We start from the raw sequence: 16,808 nt of genomic DNA, 5'->3' as shown, positions 1-16,808 counted from the left end.
CCTGAGCCATTCTGTGATTTTATGAGTGACTGGTCCCATCGCCCAGGTGTCAGGGAGCCCCACTGCTCCTCAACTCTCCTCCCGTGGAGTTGTGGTGCTGGCAAGTGACAGTATCTGAGATTTAGGCAAGGTGCTGTCATGCACTGATCCCTGTGAATCATCTGAAACTCTGAGAACTCGGCTCACTTGCAAAGTCTGGTCATCAGTGGGTGTTCTCCCCATCCACCTCTCAGTCCGTGCTCTGCTCTCACACTGTAATTCTTTCCCAGGCTGCTCTGCAGGTGGGTGGCCATGGGGAGCGGCTGTGCCAGTGCCGGCAGGTGGTTCTCACCACGTCCAAGGCCATCCCCATGCAGGTGGACGGGGAGCCCTGCAAGCTGGCGGCTTCCTGCATCCACATCTCGCTGCGCAACCAAGCCAACATGGTGCAGAAGACCAAGCGGCGCAACTCCATGCCTCTGCTCAACGAGTAGGTTCCTCAGATGGGCCTGTCACCTCCTCTCCAAAGCAGAAGGGGTGGATGGGGATGGGGAAGGACTCATCTGTCACTCCCATGAGCATTTCGATCCTCTCAAGGAGGGGCTGGGAAGGGCTCAGGCTGCAGAAGTGTGGCCAGACCCTGATGCTGGAGAAGCTTCTGGTGGCAAGCTCCCATCCCAGCCTGTGTTCTTGCTTGTATCAGAGGAGAGGGGTGGATAAGAAGAAAGTGAGCTGTCACTTTCTGACCCTTCTCTTTTCCTTCCTGACTGCGTGCAGCCAGCAGCCAGTACCTGAGCGGCTGCGAATCCGGGTGAGCCGAATCAGCATGCGCGACTATGAGGCACTGCACTACGACAAGGAAAAGCTCAAGGAAGCCTGTGAGTGACCACCTGAGTACCCAGGGGTGGGAACTGCACTCCCCAAGTCCAGCAGTGCCCACAGCTGAGCTGTGTGAGGTGCTGGGGAGCAGGCACAATCTGCTCCCTGAGTTGCGTTTGTGTCCTGTTGTGCAGCCGTGCCGCTGGGGATCATCGTGGTTCCAGGAGACAGTGACCTGGAGTTGTGCCGGACCCAAATCGAGAGGCTGCAGGAGGTGAGGCTCTGCATGGGAAGTGGTTGCAGATGGATGCTGAGAATGGAGGGGCTGGGAGAAAGGATTTCCAGGCCTCTTCGATCTGCACACACCAGCACACATGCTCACAGTTCGCTTTTACCGTGTGATGGAGGCAAGATCCCAAGGTGGTTGGCATATTTCTCCCTGCTCTCTAGCAACTTATTTCTCAGCATTGCTCTTCTGACCTTGTTCTCCCGGACAGAGTGTCAGTGGCCCAGAAAAATTCCGGGCCAGGGGAAGAGGCCAGTACACATCCTACAGGGACCTGTCACCTCCCGGCTGTTTGCGGGGAGACCTTTCCTCTCTCCATTTACTTGTTATACCGTGTGTTCCTTCAGCCTTCTGCAGGCTCTGTCTCCTTGCACAACTCTGCCTCTTCCTGGGTACCTGGATTAGGGTTGCTCCCCCCTCCAAATCTTTTCAGCTGCAAGTACTAACCTTAATGCTCCTGCCGCTGTGCTAGTGCACACCCCCAACCTGCACACAGGCTGCATAAACCTTGCTCCTGGTGAGCAGTGCCTTCTGAGCCCACAGCGTGCCCTCTGGTGTTGCAGTGCACAATCCATTTTTCTCCCAGAAGATCTACAGGACAATCTTCCAACCCGAGCCATTCTGTGTTTTACCCCTTCTCTCTCCTTGAGCAAATCCTGTGCTCTAGCCCTGGAGCAAGGCAGGGACATTGGCCTGGCAGGATGTAAAGCTCCTTGCCACATCTGCAGTGTGGGGACAGAGCCAGCCCCTGTGGGACCAAAGAAGGGACGGGGGGCTGCCCAGACAGGCACTGTAACAGCACACCTTGCCTTTCTGCAGGATTTCCCTCCACAGCCCTCTGCTTTGCAGCGCCTGCTCTTTCAGGTGTGTATGGTTTCGCTCTGTCCCCCAGGCCCATCTTTCATGTGCACCATGCTGGTCTTGTGGGCTCATCTTGTGGCATTTCTCCAGTGAGATGGCGTGTGTCAGCTCTGGTTTGTCCCATGCTGTTTCTCATCACTGTGTGCTGTGACTGTGTTCAAAATTCCCCTTTCTGTCCAGGTTCCTGCAGCCCTCCAGGCTGCAGGGACCTCCCAAGGCAGGAGGGACACACTGGGGTGAGAACAGGGAGGCCAAGAGATATAACTCCTCTTTTTTTTTATGCAGGAAGGAGATGGAGCCAAACCGAAGACACTGTCATCCCAGAAGCTGTCACCAAAGTGGTGTTTCCTGGACTGTGAGTATCTTCCTCCCCTGGGAGCACTGTGCATGAATCAGGGGGGTGATGGGAGGCCTTTAGTGGCAAGCCAAAGAGAGCCATGTGGGACCTGGGATTCAAGGATGCTGGGGTCTTTGTAGCCAGGTTCAGTAGTTTTTGGCCCCAGGCTGTGCCTCTGGCTGCATGCCACAAGTGAAGCAATGTGCCTGCGAGGCGAGGAGCATCTGCTGGTCTCCAGCCCCCAGAGCTGAGGGTGTCTTTGCAGTGCATGCCAGGCCTATTCAGGACTGGAGGTGCTGCTCTCCTGTGTCGTGCAGGCAGGGGGCCCCCATGCTCCAGCACGCTGGGAGCAAGACATCACCTTGTGTATCCTGGAGGTATGGGGACGAGTCTCCCTGCCGGTCTTCAGCTGCTTCTCCTTCCCATCCTGGAAAGAGCTTTCTCATTCCTCTTTGTCTTCGCTGACCTGGAGGCCAGAGCTCTCCCTGTGCACCTGGAAGCTGGCCGAGAGAAGTGACTACCAGCGATATTTCATCTCCCTGACTCGCAAGAGGAGTTTCTAGCTCCTAGTAGCAGGGCTTAGGGCAGAGCAGAGCTGCTCTCCTCCTGTGTTGTCAGAGGGCAGCGCACAGGAGCTTAGCCCCTGCATGCAGGAGGGCTGCTGGGGGCCAGGAGGAAAGCCAAGAGCAAAAGCCAGCCCCATCCCCAGAGCTGACAGCTCACAGAGACACTGCTGTGTTTCCTCTGAGATTCCAGGTCTCAGGCACATGCGTTGGGCCTCTTTATCGTGGAAGAGGACACCACACACAGCCACGAGTTGCAACATGGGCTCGGGAAGCCTCATGCTAGGCAGAAAGGATGTAGCTTCTGCCCTGGGGCCTTCAGCCCTGCTGGGATGGCTGCTCCCAGGTGTCGCTACCAGGACTGCTTTCCCTCCTCCAGCCAGTCTCCCAGCAGCAGGTTCTGAGCTCAGGAAAATGTGTCAGGAAAGAGGCCAGGGCCTCATTCAAGACAGCGCAGGCTCATTAAAGCGGCTGAATTACAGCAGCTTCATGGCTGTAAATCTCCAGCCAGGACAGGATAAACGGGGTTCTTTCACTCCTCTAATCTGCTCTGGCCTGTCCCCACTCCTTCTGCAGAGAGAATTCCCCAGGTCCCCAAGGGTCTCACCAGAGCAACCTCACCTGGGCAGCCACCAGCAGCCTGGTGTTCTTCCAGCCCTCAGTGCCACAATTTCCCTGTGCTGTGCAACAAGATGTATCACATTAATCAGAGTGTTTCCTCACCTTGTCCAAGCAGATTCTGATATGAGCACAGCCTTGAGCCTTGTCTCTTCTCTCAGCATTGCAGCTGCAATGCTGAAACACCTCAAAATCCCCAGAAAGGCCATGGTGCCAGCTAGGTATGGTTGTGCCTCCCCTCTGCCTCCTGATGTTGCCAGGAATCATTGACGAGAAGGCAGTGAGCAAAAGCACATTGCATGGGGCATGGAGATCTGTAGGGCTGCCTCTCAGGTGGAGAGAACAGCGTGTCCCAAAGGGCAGGGGGCTGCTCCTGGCGGGGGGGTGCTGTTGGCTTTGCTGTGCCCTCTGCACAGGTCACGGGGTGGCTGAACAGTTCACCAACACCCCGTGGTGGGGAGCAGCCACCCTCGTTCCCCACCCAGAATCACCCCATCTGTCCCTGTCCCTGTCTTGCAGCAACCACAGCGGATCGGTTCTACAGGATAGACCGCGCGCAGGTGAGCGTGGGGAAAAACAACCTTAAACTGAGGTGGGGGAAGCCCAGGGGATGGAGACCACTGAAAACAACCCAGACTGCTTTCGAGGGGGTTGGAAATGGAGGGGGGATGTCTAATGCCTCAGCCCAGAGCAGGTAGCAGGGTGGGAGCCACCCCCCAGAGGCTGTGTCTCACTGGTGCACGAGTTTGTCTTGGCATCACCTGTGCACTGTGCAGGCAGCTGGCAGGGGAGAGGTTGTTTTAACCCAGCCAAGTGGGGATTAGTGTCCAGGCATCATCAGGGGTGTGCTTTGGGCCAGGACAGGAGTCCTGTGAGGGTCTGAGAACCCTGAACGGGGGCAGAGGCTTCCCAGGCGGAGCACCCAGGACTCTGAGCCATCATCACTGCTGAGTGTGTGGGTGGGACACGAGGCACGGGGTGTGAGCAGACGGGAGATGGAGCTGCACAGACGTAGGTCTTGCTTCTAAAGGGGCTGACTTGTGCTTTCCAGGAGCACCTCAACTACGTGACGGAGATCTCTCAGGATGAGCTCTATGTGCTGGACCCAGAGCTGGTGATCACCCAGACTGTGGGCACCTCTCCTGCCATGCCTGACCTCGTGGACTCATCCGCTGCACCTCCTGGGCACCATTTTGCATTCCCCTCCTCTTCCTCCTCTCCACCCTGCTCTCCTGCCCCCATGTGAGTCTGGAGTGGGGGGGAAATAGGGTGCTGGGCCTCGGGAAGGATGGGCAGCAATGGGGGAGTCATGGATGGCATCACAGCTTTGATCCCTGGGCTGGATTGCAGAGGCTGCTCTCAGGAAGTGAGCAAGAATTCCCTGCTCAGTTAGACCCAGGGCTGGGATGCTGCCCTGCCATTCCTGCTCCCTGCTGGCTCGGCGGAGGGCAGTGGAGCACCACCAGGCAACTCAGCCACGGGGCTGAGCTCCAGCACCCTCCCTGTCCACGGGCATGGGTCTGGAGCTGGGGGTGGAGGTGGGAGCAGGGATGGGAGAGAATCCAGCTCGGGATAGAAGCAGATGGCGTGGGCAAAGGACAGCTAATCCTTTGGCCTGCTGCTCCTGCCTGCTGGAGGAGTGCCACAGGTAGGCATCTCCACAGCCATCCCTCCACCCACCGTGTGCCCTTCTGGGTGCTGTGCTGCCAGGGTTGATTACTCCTCTTCTTCTTCCCTTCCAGTGCTGAGGCCGAGCTCTGCCTCCCGCAGAAAGGTGAGTTCTGTCCTTGCCGCAGGCGCCGAGCAGGGCTCTCAAGCTGCCGTGCCTCCTCGCGTGTCGAGCTATTTTGGGTTCCTGCCATCACTTTTTGGCCTGTCCTTCCTCTGATGTGCAGCCAGGAGCCCTGCAGCTCGTGTGCTAGGCGGGGGCGGGTGACCCCAGAGGCGGGCAGGAGAGACCTGAGGATGATTTGTGGAGCTGCCCAGGCCGGGCTGAGCTGCGTGGGGAGGGCAGGAAGCGGCACGGCAGGGGGGTTAATCCCCCACCTGCGGAGCCGTGCGCCGCTGCCTGGGCCAGGGGATGTCTCTGCCAGGCCGCTGCAGGAGCTCGGGAGGTGGGAGCACAAGGTCAGGGGCCTCGCTAAGCTGAGCAAATGGAAAGAGTTTCCTGGAGCTTGAGCAGAGCCCAGTGCCTGGAAGTGCGAGTGAGTCACTGGTGAGAGGCGTCTTGGCCGCTGGCCGACACCCAGATCTGCTCCCTGCTTCCATCGCGAGGCACCCTGCCCACGGGCACAGCCCCTGCTCCTGCGCCACACGTCTCCCTGGGGCTGAGCTCTGGCTGCACCCCCAGATGCACGGGTGCCTCCCTCCCTCACCTGGCTTGTCCCTCCCATAGCTGAAGGTGATGGAGCTGTATAAAATCCGTGTGGTTGCTGCTCACCCTGAGAACAAGGGGTCAGCTGGAGGACCTCAGCTGCCTGCTTTGAGCCTCTGGTGTCCAGCTCTTGGCTCCCCAGTCAGATAAACAGCATTGCAGCTTTGCTTCTCTGATCCCAACCCGTCTCTCTTCTTTGCAGATGACCTTCTGATAGAAGCTGCCAAGAGCGGCGACTTCAGCAAGGTGGGTGCTGTGGCTGTGTGCCACGACACGCAGCCAGGGCTGGCTCTGAACATCACTGCCGACCTGCAGCAGCTCCTGTTGAGGCCCTTCCTCCAGGCAGCACCCAAGGGGGTGAAAAGCAGGCGGGCTGCTGGCAAGGAGCCCTGATCCTCAGCTGGGGAACGTGGAAGGAAGGGACTTTTCAGCGTGGCTGAGCTGGACAAAGCTCCCTGCCAGGCAGTGAATACCCACACAACCTGCTGGGTACCCCAGGGACGCAGTGCCAGGGCTTGAGGGTTATGGATGAGCATGGAAACTCACCTGGAGCTCTCTGGCAATCCCGTAGTTCCAAGAGCTGCACCGGGCTGGAAAAGACCTGATGGTGCGAGACTCCTCGGGCCGGACCGTCCTGCACCACGCTGTCAAATCAGGGAGCAAGGACATCGTCAAATACATCATCGAGAACGGTGAGCTGGGGCTGGCTTGCTGTGGCCAGAGTGCTCCTGGGCACAGGATCCCGTCCCTCCAGATTCATCACACCCTCCCACTGTGGCACGGGCTTTCTTTAGCCTCTGTCTGCAAGTATTGGGGTGCCCCCAGGCTGTTACCACATCCTTGCTGGGCCCAGCATGTCCCTGGGAAAAATTTCCCAGTGTCCCGCTTCTGCTTTCGGGGGAGCTGACCTGTTGTTTTTGGCAGCTCCTGCTGAAATGCAGGCTGATTTATTTGTATTTAGATATTTCTCTGTAATGAGACCACAAGCAACTCTTCTTCCCTGCTCTCAGCTGGGGTCAGATGCAGTTGCTGGCCCCTGTGTTTCAGAGCCCAGCCCCTACAGACAGAGGCAGCGCGTGGCTGGGGAGCGGGTAGGCCCAGCTCTGCCCCGCAGCTGGGTCTCACTTGCCCTGCACTCTTTCTCTCCACAGCCCCTTCAGAAATCCTCGATGCCACAGAGGAAGAGAAGTAAGTTGTTTCCTGACCCGTTTTACCTTGTTGGCCGGATCCCCTGCATGATGACTAGAGTCACCCAGGCCCTTCTCATGCCCTGCTGTCCTTGCTGTAATCCCCAGACAAGGCTTCCAGCGGGTTCAGACCATCCCCAAGCAGCATCCCCTCCTCTGCCAGGGCTGCCCGGACAAGCATGCAGCCCGCCATGAGCTCCTTCTGCAGCCCGAGGGACATCCCTCACACGCAGTGCTTGTCCCGTCTTGCCACGTTTATGGGGAAGGTCTCACATCTCCCCCTTTTTTCCCCTCAGCGGTGAGACCAGCTTGCACCAGGCTGCAGCGTTACGCCAGCGCACGATCTGCCACTACATCGTGGAGGCTGGGGCGTCGCTGATGAAGACGGACCTGCAGGTGATGGCAGAGGGCTGGGAGGGGGCTTGCTGGGGGCACCGTGGCAGGAGCAGGGCCTCACAGGGCTGTCCGAGGAGGAGATCAGCAGTGTTTTGGCTGGAGCCTTTGCCAGCGGGCAGCCTGCACGTGGGAAAGGCAGAGCTGGGAGGAGAGGAGCCATTCGGGGCTCCCAGCAGCAGAGGGGTTAAATCCCTCTTCTCCCCCCCCTTCTCCCATTTGCTTCTCCCTCTGTTGTTTTATTAAATTAGGAGCAAGGCGCTGGAATGTCTCATCCCTGTCTCCCCCTTCCCACCCTCTGGGGTCACAGCGAGGACAGTCTCGCTGGCGAGCTCCCTCCCAGCTGCAGGGCTCCCCCCGCGGAGCCGGGCTGGGAGCGCTCGGAGCTCCTCGGGTGAAGCAGAGAGTGTCAGCAGGCGGTCGGGGCCCTCTCGTTCACATGCCAGATTAATTGAGATGTGTCTTGGTGCCAGGGACTCGTGCCAGCCCCCGCAGAGGAGCTGCAGGAAGGGGGCTGAAGCGGTGTTTTGCTACGTGAGGCTCCTGGGGCTGGCGTTGCAGCGGAGGGGATGTGCTCATACCTGACAGGGGAGATGAGGTGCCACGTCCAAAAAATGCAGCCCGTGGGGCTGCAACCAGGAGCCCGACCAGGGCTGCAAGCTCGCTGGGGCTGGTGGAGCTCGGGGGCTGCCTCAGACAATGAGCAGCCCCTTTGCCAGCTGCCGGGGGGATGCTGTACAGACAATCTCTGGCTACCGATCAGTCCTCCTGGGGGGCTGGCCCGCTGGGGGCTCGGCCGGTAGCCACAGGATGAGAAGGGGCTGCCCAGCTGAGGGAAGAGCCAGCAGCAGAGGGCAGCTGAGGAGGCACGGCCCTTCTCGGTGCTTCGGGCAGGGGCGCAGGCTGAGCTATCTGCCTGATGAGCAGCCCCAGACCTGCCGGCACAGAAAGGAGCCCGGCTCAGGACTGACAGCCTGCCCCGGGGAGCGGGGCTTGCGTGTGCCTGCGTGCGCACATGCCTGGCTTTGTAGCTGCCTGGGGACCCAGCTGCTCCGTGGCGCTGACCTTGCGTAGCCCCCCGGGTTACAGCCTGCCTGCACAGGCAGGAACTAGCCTCTGCAGAAAGCCCGCTGCAGGACCCTTTGTCAGAGCTGCAGTGCAGCTGGGAGACGGTCTGATCCGTCCCCTGCAGCGGAGAGGGAGGCCGGCCCTTATCAGGTAGCCTGCATCAGCCCGGCCCTGCAGAGGGGCCCTGTGAGCTCCAGTTTCAGGCTGTGGATCTGGGCAGGCAGTGCCGGATCAAGGCTTCTGCAGGGGGACGGGGAAGAAACTCAATTCCTCCTCCTGCGTTGTTTTTTTTTTCCCCCCCTTTGTTAAATGACTGCTCGGATTCAGCCGCTGCAGAGAGGAGGCCCCCCGAGCAGTGAAGCACAGAGCAGCCCCCAGCCCCCTGCCCGAGCGCCTGCTTGCACAGGACCTTGTGGCATGCCCATGTGTGTGTGCAAAATAGGTTCTTGCACACTTGGCAGCCAGAACAGAGCTGTCCCCGTGGTGGCTCTGTCCTTACGGCGGGGTGGGCTCGAGCTTTTTGTACCCATGCAGGGCAGAGGCTCCTTGTGCCCGGCCTTTGTTCGTGCTGAAGCAACGGAGCTGCTGCGGGTTGTCCTGAGGGCCCCCGCGCCCCCTGCAGCCCCCCGTGCCCCGCTGTGCGCCGCGGGACGAGCTGGGCAAGCCGTGCTTCCCTCCGGGGGCCGCTTTTCAATGGCAGCGGCAGCGTGCCAGGTTTCTGTGGCCTTTCTCAGCAGAGGGTTTGTTCAGCACCGCAGAGCCCGGGCGCTTAACGAGAAGGAGCGAGGAGCAGGGGGAGGGAGGGGGAGAGGAGACGTAGCGGCGAGCTGTTAACAGATTTGCTTTTTATGGAGTGCGGGAGTTCATTAGTGGACACAGTCCAGATGGCTGCAATAAGCTGGTGAAATGTGAGCCTCCTCCGGGAGCGGGAGCGCTGGTGAGGCTGCGAGAGGGAAGGGGGGTTGGTATTCCCGGGCATTCCCCAGACATACCCCTCATTCCTCACCCTCTCCTGCCTGCCTGCGCAGTGCCGGGGAAGAGCAGGTCACGGAGAGCAGCCTTTGTCTCCTCTGCGGGGCTGGTGGAGGGGGGACTGGTCCTGGTCCTGTCCCGCACGTAGGGCGCGTGGCCCTTTTTGGGATGGCTTCCAGCCCCGCGGCTCAGCTGGGCTCCTCGGGAGCTCACTTTTGCCCCGTAGCAGGCACACGGGCAGTGGGTGTGGGGCTGCAGGGCCCATGCAGAGCCCCCTTTTTAACGGGGGAACCTCAGGGTGCCAAGAGGGCTCACACGACTGCCTTCAGGCCATGCTCCTTGTGTGACGTGTTTGCCTCCCCCCTGCAGGGAGACACCCCCAAGCACAGGGCAGAGAAAGCCAATGACCCTGACCTGGCTGCCTACCTCGAGAACCGACAGCACTACCAGATGATCCAGCGGGAGGACCAGGAGACAGCTGTGTAGTGCTCAGCGTGCCTTAGCCCAAGCCAGCTCGGGCAGGACGAGAAGAGGACGGCACCTGGCAGAGCTGTGAGTCTGGCCCAGCCCTCCCTGGGTGTCAGCCTCGGAGGAGGAGATGGAGACAGCAGAGCTCTGCTCCAGGCTGGGCTGGGACTCTGTTTGAGGACAGTGGGTATTTGGGACTTGAAGCCCGGCTCTTTGTGTGTCCCCCTTTGCCTCTCATCCACCACGTTCCCCACTCTGGATGGGCTCCTCCCCAAAGCCCACCGGGGCCGGCAGGGATGGAGCCGCCCGTCACCTTTGCACAGGGGAACGCTGCCAGTGCCCCCGGCAGGTCCTCAGCTGTGACCCGCGTGGGATGTCCCTGCTCACCCCTCTCCCTGCCGGCAGAGCCCCCCGTTAGCCGCTTCACTCGGTTCACGTCCCGTTCCTCCTCTCCTCCCCAGCAGCCACAGGAGGTGCAGGCAGGCAGCAGCGTTGCCTGTGCAGGGGCTGAACCTAAAATCTTGCCCCGAGGGAAGCTCTGCAACTTGTGGCCTCTGAGTCCTCGTCCCTCCTGCTGCTTTGGGACTGCCCCGGCTCTCTGTGGCAGGAGGAAGGTCCCTGGCGTGTTAGGGGACGTGCACCCACCCCTTCCTCAGGGCTCCTGGGACTAGTGCAGCTGGAAGCCTGGCAGCCGCTGCCCTCCTGGGTGCCTTCGGTGCTGGGGTCCGTGCTGCTCTCAGGGATTCCCCCCGCGCCCCCAGCCTGTGGGTGTGCATCCTCTGAGCATGACTTCTGCCAGCCCCGCAAACGGGACCCAGGGCTTCGCAGGGAAAACCCGGGAGGCTGCCCTGCCCAGACACAAGCTCCCTGGGCAGGCGGCCAGCCTACCTCCAGGGTTTTAGCAGAACAAGGGGTTCGGATGCGTAGGAAGCATCGGGGACCCCGGCCCTGAGTCCTGCATGTGCTGGGCTGGCATTTTGGGTACCACCTGCCACGGGGCACGAGGCACCGTCTGCCCTGCAGCAGCTGTGAGCCCAGGGGCAGCAGAGCAGCCCCTGCAGCAGCTTTTGCAGCAGCAGCAGCAGTCTCTGGGATGCAGAGGTGGCAGCAGGGGAGGAGAGCAGGCAGCTGAGTGTGTTGTGGACCTGCTTGGCGTGTTCAGTCAGGCCCAGGTTGCTGCTGGCAGGTTGGGTACCAGGAGAGGAGGCTGGGGCAGCTGCACAGTGCCGGCTGACACCCTCTGCATCCCCCCACAGCACCAATACCAAAAAGAACGAACGTGTCACGATACCACAGAGAACCACAATCTTGTTCAGGCTTTAGGTTGGGGGGCAGAGTTACCCTCGAGTATGGGGGGAAGCTGGGCCAGGGCAGTGCGTGAGGCTGGTGTTGGGGTTCAGCAGCAGAATCAGCAGTCAATATCCTTGTCCTGACCGTGATGCTCCAGCAGTGCCAGGAGTTCCCACCAGTGCTGCTCGCTGGCTGCAGACGGACAAGGCACTGTCATCTTCTCAAAGGTGCAAGCTGCTGCCTCCCAGCCTGGCCTGGGGGCGTTCACAGCCCCAGCTTCCCCCTTCCTCCCCGGTTTTGTATGTCCCTTTAGTTTTTGTACAGGTAGTTCAGAGACACACTGTCCCCCTCCCCGCCGGGCCCCTGCGCGCGTGAGCCGAGTTGCTGTGCAATTCCACGTCTGGCTGGTTTCTTAGGCAGAGGCGGAGGGGGTGTTTGTAGCCCTGCCCGCGGAGGGCAGGGGATCTGTGCAATACCTGGTTCTGTGTTTCCCAGATGCTGTCGTAGGACTGTATTTTTGTAACTCTGTAAGGGTGCCGGCTCTAGCAGGCCCAGGGCCTGGCATGAGCCTGCGCTCCTGTTGCTTTTCAACTTTGACTGTTTGGATGTTGTTGTTTCTTGCCATTGAAATAAAGAGTTGGATGTTTTAATTCCTCCCTCCTTTAATTGCTGCTGCAGTGGGCACGGCGTGCGCGACGGCTGGCACTGAGCGAGGTCTGACCCCAGGTCTTCTGTCCCACATCCCATCGCTATTCAGCATCACGTGGAACAGGGAGAAGACCCACCAAGTGATGCAGGAGAGCTGAGAAGTGTGCCAGGAGCTGCCAGCTCCTGCCCCTGCCCTGCTCACGCTGCTCTGGGCCAGGAGGCAGCAGTCCCACGATCACGCCTTGCCCTTTAGCAGCTGCGTGGCTCTTGATGGGTTACAGCAGCAGCATCCCACCTCCAGCACCTCCTGCAGGGCCCTTCTTTGTGGCAAGCTGTCCCCCTGCTCCACGGGGGACGAGTCTGCCTTCCCGTCCATCCCCAGCCTCGCAGGGGGGCTTCTGCTTCCAGCGCTGGGCACTGGGGCGGCGTTGCGAGGTTGGGGATTAGCCGCAGCAGGAGGACTGCTATCTGGTTACAAAAGGAGGGGATTAGGAAGGCTTCTGCCTCCAGCCCAGCCGCTGACGCGTCGGGATGCCTGTGGCCAACACCATCCCTCCCGCAGAGCTCCCTTCGCAGAGGGGAGGTAATCGAGCCCGCCGGGCCCAGCGAGGGAGCTGGAGGCAGGCGCGGGCTGCGGGCCTGCACCTTCAAGTCAGCTTCACAGGGCAGCCTGGCACCACCACGGCCCCTTCTCCGTCCCCACCACATCGTCCCTGCCCCACAAAGCCCCCCTCGCTCTGGCTGCAGCCCGGGAGCTGGCAGAGGGACCCGCGGGTGCCAGGCCCTGCCCGGGGCCCAGCCGCACGCGGTGCCGGCCTGCTGGCGCTCGGCCTGCGCCTCCACAGCGAGGGCTGCCAGTAACCATGGCAATGGGTTTTCCAGCCGCCCCGGTGTCGGGTTTATGGTGGGGGAGAGGAGCAGTTCCCGGTGCGGGCAGCACGCTTGGGGTGTGTGTGAGCGCCCATGGGGACCCTGCCAGCCCGGGGTGAGGGCTGTGTAAATCGCCGCCTGTGCCGGCGGTGCTCTCGCCTCAGCCCCGTCCCAGCGAGGAGCTTTCCCCTCACGTAGCCACGTCCCCGCGCTGGCACCGCTGCAGTGTGCGGTCACGGTGCCCCAAGGAGCAGGCTTTGTGTGCTGGGGGTGGAAAACGTGCCGCCAGCACGCCGCGAGTTGCCTTGTGATGTTGTTAAGGGGGTAAAAAGCCCTAGAAAAGTGGTGGGGAAATGCACCTGGGTTTGTCACGCTCGCTTCCCTTCCCTTCCCTCCTTCCCTTGGTATGAGGCCCCTTTCTGCAAGCGCTGCCTTCTGCTTCTGATTTGAGCCGCAGGAGCCGTTTCCCCTGCATCCCACAGAAAGGGCCCAGCAGGGACCGAGCGCGGCCCCATCTGAAAACGGGGGGGACTTTGCCCAGAGCCGCGCCCTACCTTGGGCAGCACCACGCTGGGGGCTCCAAGGGGCTCTCTGGCTCCTGTCCAGGGCAGGCTGAAGGAAACCAGCGGTGCTCACCCTGCTGCCAGCTCTTCCCCAGCTCTACGTGGCTCTGGTTTGCTCATCACAGCCCCGTAACCCACCCCGGTGTGTGTGCCCCACTGATCCCACAGCAGCCCTGGGGGCTCCCACCACAGCCCCGTTCTCCTGATGGGTAACGTGAGGGGAGCCTCGGCTCAGCCCCTACCCCTGCTCTCCCATGGGGACAGAGATGGTGGCGGGTCCGTCCGTGGGTGGCAGAGGTCACCAGGAGAGAGAGGGAAGGAGGCACGAGGTGGGGACACGGGGCTGTCCCTTTGCCCCATCGAGCCCCGGGGTTGTGGGGGCATCACCAAAGTGGTCTCGGAGCCCCAGAGCGAGCAGCACCAGCTCGCCCCCCCGTTCAGCCACCCTACAGCGCCCGGCCAGGGGGACAAGGGACAAGGGACATGGGGACCCCCTCCCCATTTGGGGGCTCGGAGCCGCCCCCTCGGGGCTGAGCATCCCCCTCCAGCCCCCTCCACCCCGGGGGCCGCCCCTCGGCGGGCCGCCCCCTTTTGTGCCTGGCCGTACCCGGGGGTTAGAGGCGGGGGGGGGGGGGGGGGGACACAGGGGAGGAGCCTGCCAAAATTTGGGGCCGAGCCCACCTTTCTCTGCCGGCCGAGCCCGACGTCAGGGGCCGCTGTGCAGCGCTGCGCGGCGGCTCCGCACGCGGCCGCCACACAAAGGCAGCGGCGCCGCTCCGCGCCCCAGGTGAGTGCGGCCCCGACGGGGTGCCCCGGCCCCCCAAACCTCATCCCCATCCCCCGGGGGGCGGAAGAAGGGGGGTTATGGGGTGAGGGAGCGGCTGCGGGGGTCGCGGAGCAAGAGGGGAGGCGTGGGGGGTGCTGGATCTTAGCCCCCCGCGCACACGCCTGGGGAGGGGACGGCGCTGCCTGAGGGTGGGGAAGGGGCGTGGGGGGCGCTGGGTGCTCCCTTCGGCTGGAGGGGGTCTGGGGGATGGGGGCAGAAAGCCCCTCTTGTCCCCAAAGTGCCCGGTCCTGGTGCGGTGGGGACAGAGGGGTCCTGTCCCCTGTGCCCACCCCCCCGCTGCCCAGCCGAGGAGGAGCTCGGCCCCGGTGCTGGGGCGCCTCTCCCAGCATCGCCGGGGGGGTTTGGGCTCTGGTTTAGGGTCAGGGCACCCGGAGCTGGGAGGGGAAGCAGGGACAGCCCTTGGGTGAGCAGCGGGCAGGGGGAAGGAGGGGAAAGCGGGCGGAAAGCTGCCCTGCCTTTTATCCATGGACGCTTGAGGATGAGGGTCCCTGCACACCCTGCATGGGGTCCCCACGCCTTGGGGACCCGGGGTGCCCACGGCTGAGGAGGGGGCTGAGCAGGGACAGTGCCAGAGGGCGCAGACACCAAGGGAAGTGCTCTGTGGCGGAGGGAAGAAGTTACAGAGCACCAAACACCGAGCATCGGGCGATGCCGTGCATCGTGCGGGTGCCAGCACTGCCCCAGGGGACCCTGCAGCAAGCGGGGCAGGAGCAGCTCAGCCCCAGCCCTGCCCTCCGAAATCAGGCTTGTGGGCTGAGCCCTCGTCCCCTCCGAAGGCAGCAGGGCCGTGCTGGGCAGGACGGTTCCCAGCCTTCATCCAGCCGGGCTGTGTAATCCCCCCTGACAGCTCCATTCAGAGCAGAGCCAGAGGCGGGCACACGGAGGCGAGGGCGCTGGAGCCTGCCTAACGCGGGCACCGCTCTCCGGCAGGCATCGATCCCCCAGCCCACGGGGCTGCTGCCAGGAAGGGCTCGCCCTGCTGTTGTGCACATACACACACACACACTCATGCACACGCCTGGTGCACATGCCTGGTGCACGGGCGCTGTGCTGATGGGTGTAGAGCCAGCAGTGGGCGCAGCGCTCCTGCTAAATCGCTCTGGCGAGCTCGCACACTGCGTGCACTTGTGTGTGAGATCTGCTGGCTCAGCTCCCCGGCCCCCCCATGGCAGGGGGCTGCTTTCCTGGGATTGTTTCTCCCATCCCTGGATTCCTTGGGAGCCAGGGTAAGGCACCATGGCAGCCACAGGCTCTGGCCCCGGCGTTCCTTGGTGCTGGGCGCTGGATGAGAGCCGCTGAGCACTGCGGGGCCGTGTGGCACGGGGTCCCCACCGTCCCCCCCATCCCTCCTTCCCCAGGCAGGATGCAGCCCCGGGGCCTCCTCCTCCTCCTGGCACTGCTGCTGCTGGCTGTCACCACCGAGGCTGGCAAAGCCAAGAAAGGTGAGGGGGAGCCTGGGGGGATGTGGGGGGGTCCGGGGCACGCTCCCACCACTCCCACCCGCTCCCTGTCTTGCAGACAAGGTGAAGAAGGATGGCTCCGAGTGCCAGGACTGGCGCTGGGGGCCCTGCGTCCCCAACAGCAAGGACTGCGGCTTGGGCTACCGCGAGGGGACCTGTGGGGACGAGAGCAAGAAGCTCAAGTGCAAGATCCCCTGCAACTGGAAGAAGAAATTCGGAGGTGTGGGGGCGGCCGGGGGGTGGCTGGGGGCTGTGCCGGGTGCTGCACGTCCGTAACGCCTCTTGCCTCTCGCAGCCGACTGCAAGTACAAGTTTGAGAGCTGGGGAGGGTGCAGCGCGCAGACGGGCGTGAAAACTCGCTCGGGCATCCTGAAGAAAGCCCTGTACAACGCCCAGTGCGAGGAGATCGTCTACGTGAGCAAGCCCTGTGCCTCCAAGATGAAGTCCAAGTCCAAAGGTGAGTCCCCAGCCTCCCACCCGCCCCCGGGCAGTGGCTCTTGGGGCTGGGGGGGCTGTTTGGGGGCAGCAGGGGTCTGCCAGCGGCCGTGCTAACGCCTGTCTCCCATGGTCATTGGCTGCAGCAAAGAAGGGCAAGGGGAAGGACTAGAGCGGGACGCCGGCGTCCTCGTCGGCCCCTGGACGTGTGCACCTCTCCCCACTGCAGCGAGCCATGCTCCAGCCTTCCTCCTCCTCCTCCTCCTCCTCCCTCTCCTCTCCCCACCACCTCCCCTTTCACGGAGATGCCTTGTTTAACCGCTACTCTAGTCGAGGGCAGGCGTGCCCACCTCGGGAAGGTGCCACCAGCCTGGCGGCCACCGTGTCCCCTCTGCACGTCGCCTCGACTTGCGCCGTGCCAGCACCAGCGCCAGGTGGGCACTCTTGTGTCTTTTGGAAAATGGGGTTCGGTTTCTTTTCCAATAAAAATCTTTTTAAAAAACATCCATGAATCAGAATCACCTCTCATCCCTGTGGGGACCCCAGAAGGGAAACCAGCCCTGCAGCCACCGCATCCATCCTCCACTCGGGGTGAGGCTGTGAACACCTTCGGAGGGGCCAGCACCAGCACGGGGCACCCCCCAGGACCAGAGAGCAGAGAAGTCACTGGGTGGCTGGGGACAGTGGCCTGGGTGCCACACACACGTGCCCTGTGCCAGCACCCCATCTCAACAGCACTTTAAGCTGCCTGCCACCCCTCTCCCCTGCTC

General features: G+C 62.2%; 2 protein-coding genes across 5 annotated transcripts in view; both read left to right on the top strand.

Annotated features, from left to right (window-relative positions):
* DGKZ (diacylglycerol kinase zeta) overlaps nt 1–11,865 on the top strand; it is a 40,130-nt gene extending 28,265 nt beyond the window's left edge. For 2 of the 3 annotated variants that reach the window (XM_068683786.1, XM_068683787.1), the window contains 12 exons: nt 270–469; nt 757–857; nt 993–1,072; nt 2,231–2,300; nt 3,983–4,023; nt 4,515–4,705; nt 5,206–5,237; nt 6,040–6,083; nt 6,409–6,529; nt 6,989–7,025; nt 7,321–7,420; nt 9,827–11,865. In XM_068683786.1, the coding sequence (XP_068539887.1) occupies nt 270–469; nt 757–857; nt 993–1,072; nt 2,231–2,300; nt 3,983–4,023; nt 4,515–4,705; nt 5,206–5,237; nt 6,040–6,083; nt 6,409–6,529; nt 6,989–7,025; nt 7,321–7,420; nt 9,827–9,943 (1,134 nt within the window). In that variant the 3' untranslated portion in view covers nt 9,944–11,865. Of the gene's footprint in view, nt 1–269; nt 470–756; nt 858–992; nt 1,073–1,903; nt 1,949–2,230; nt 2,301–3,982; nt 4,024–4,514; nt 4,706–5,205; nt 5,238–6,039; nt 6,084–6,408; nt 6,530–6,988; nt 7,026–7,320; nt 7,421–9,826 lie in introns of all 3 variants that reach the window. The other variant, XM_068683785.1, reaches the window with a different exon arrangement.
* A 2,084-nt stretch (nt 11,866–13,949) lies between these two features.
* MDK (midkine) lies at nt 13,950–16,542 on the top strand. Of its 2 annotated transcripts, none has more exons than XM_068683794.1 (5): nt 13,950–14,083; nt 15,502–15,585; nt 15,662–15,823; nt 15,899–16,060; nt 16,185–16,542. In XM_068683794.1, the coding sequence occupies exons 2-5, from the start codon at nt 15,507–15,509 to the stop codon at nt 16,208–16,210; spliced, it is 429 nt and encodes a 142-aa protein (XP_068539895.1). In that variant the 5' UTR covers nt 13,950–14,083; nt 15,502–15,506; the 3' UTR covers nt 16,211–16,542. The 2 variants fall into 2 exon arrangements, with proteins under 2 accessions (XP_068539895.1, XP_068539894.1); XM_068683793.1 differs by having other exon boundaries at nt 13,955–14,083; nt 15,506–15,585.
* Nucleotides 16,543–16,808: the final 266 nt, after the last annotated feature.

Source organism: Anas acuta, chromosome 5, assembly GCF_963932015.1.
Source record: "Anas acuta chromosome 5, bAnaAcu1.1, whole genome shotgun sequence".
Lineage (NCBI taxonomy): Eukaryota > Metazoa > Chordata > Aves > Anseriformes > Anatidae > Anas > Anas acuta.
This window is presented reverse-complemented; position numbering and strand designations above follow the sequence as displayed.

Coding starts and splice junctions, on each gene's coding strand:
- MDK (XM_068683794.1), top strand. CDS start 15,507: ATGCAGCCCCGGGGCCTCCTCCTCCTCCTGGCACTGCTGCTGCTGGCT. Junction 15,586..15,661: donor GGCTGGCAAAGCCAAGAAAG/GTGAGGGGGAGC, acceptor CCTGTCTTGCAG/ACAAGGTGAAGAAGGATGGC. Junction 15,824..15,898: donor CTGGAAGAAGAAATTCGGAG/GTGTGGGGGCGG, acceptor TGCCTCTCGCAG/CCGACTGCAAGTACAAGTTT.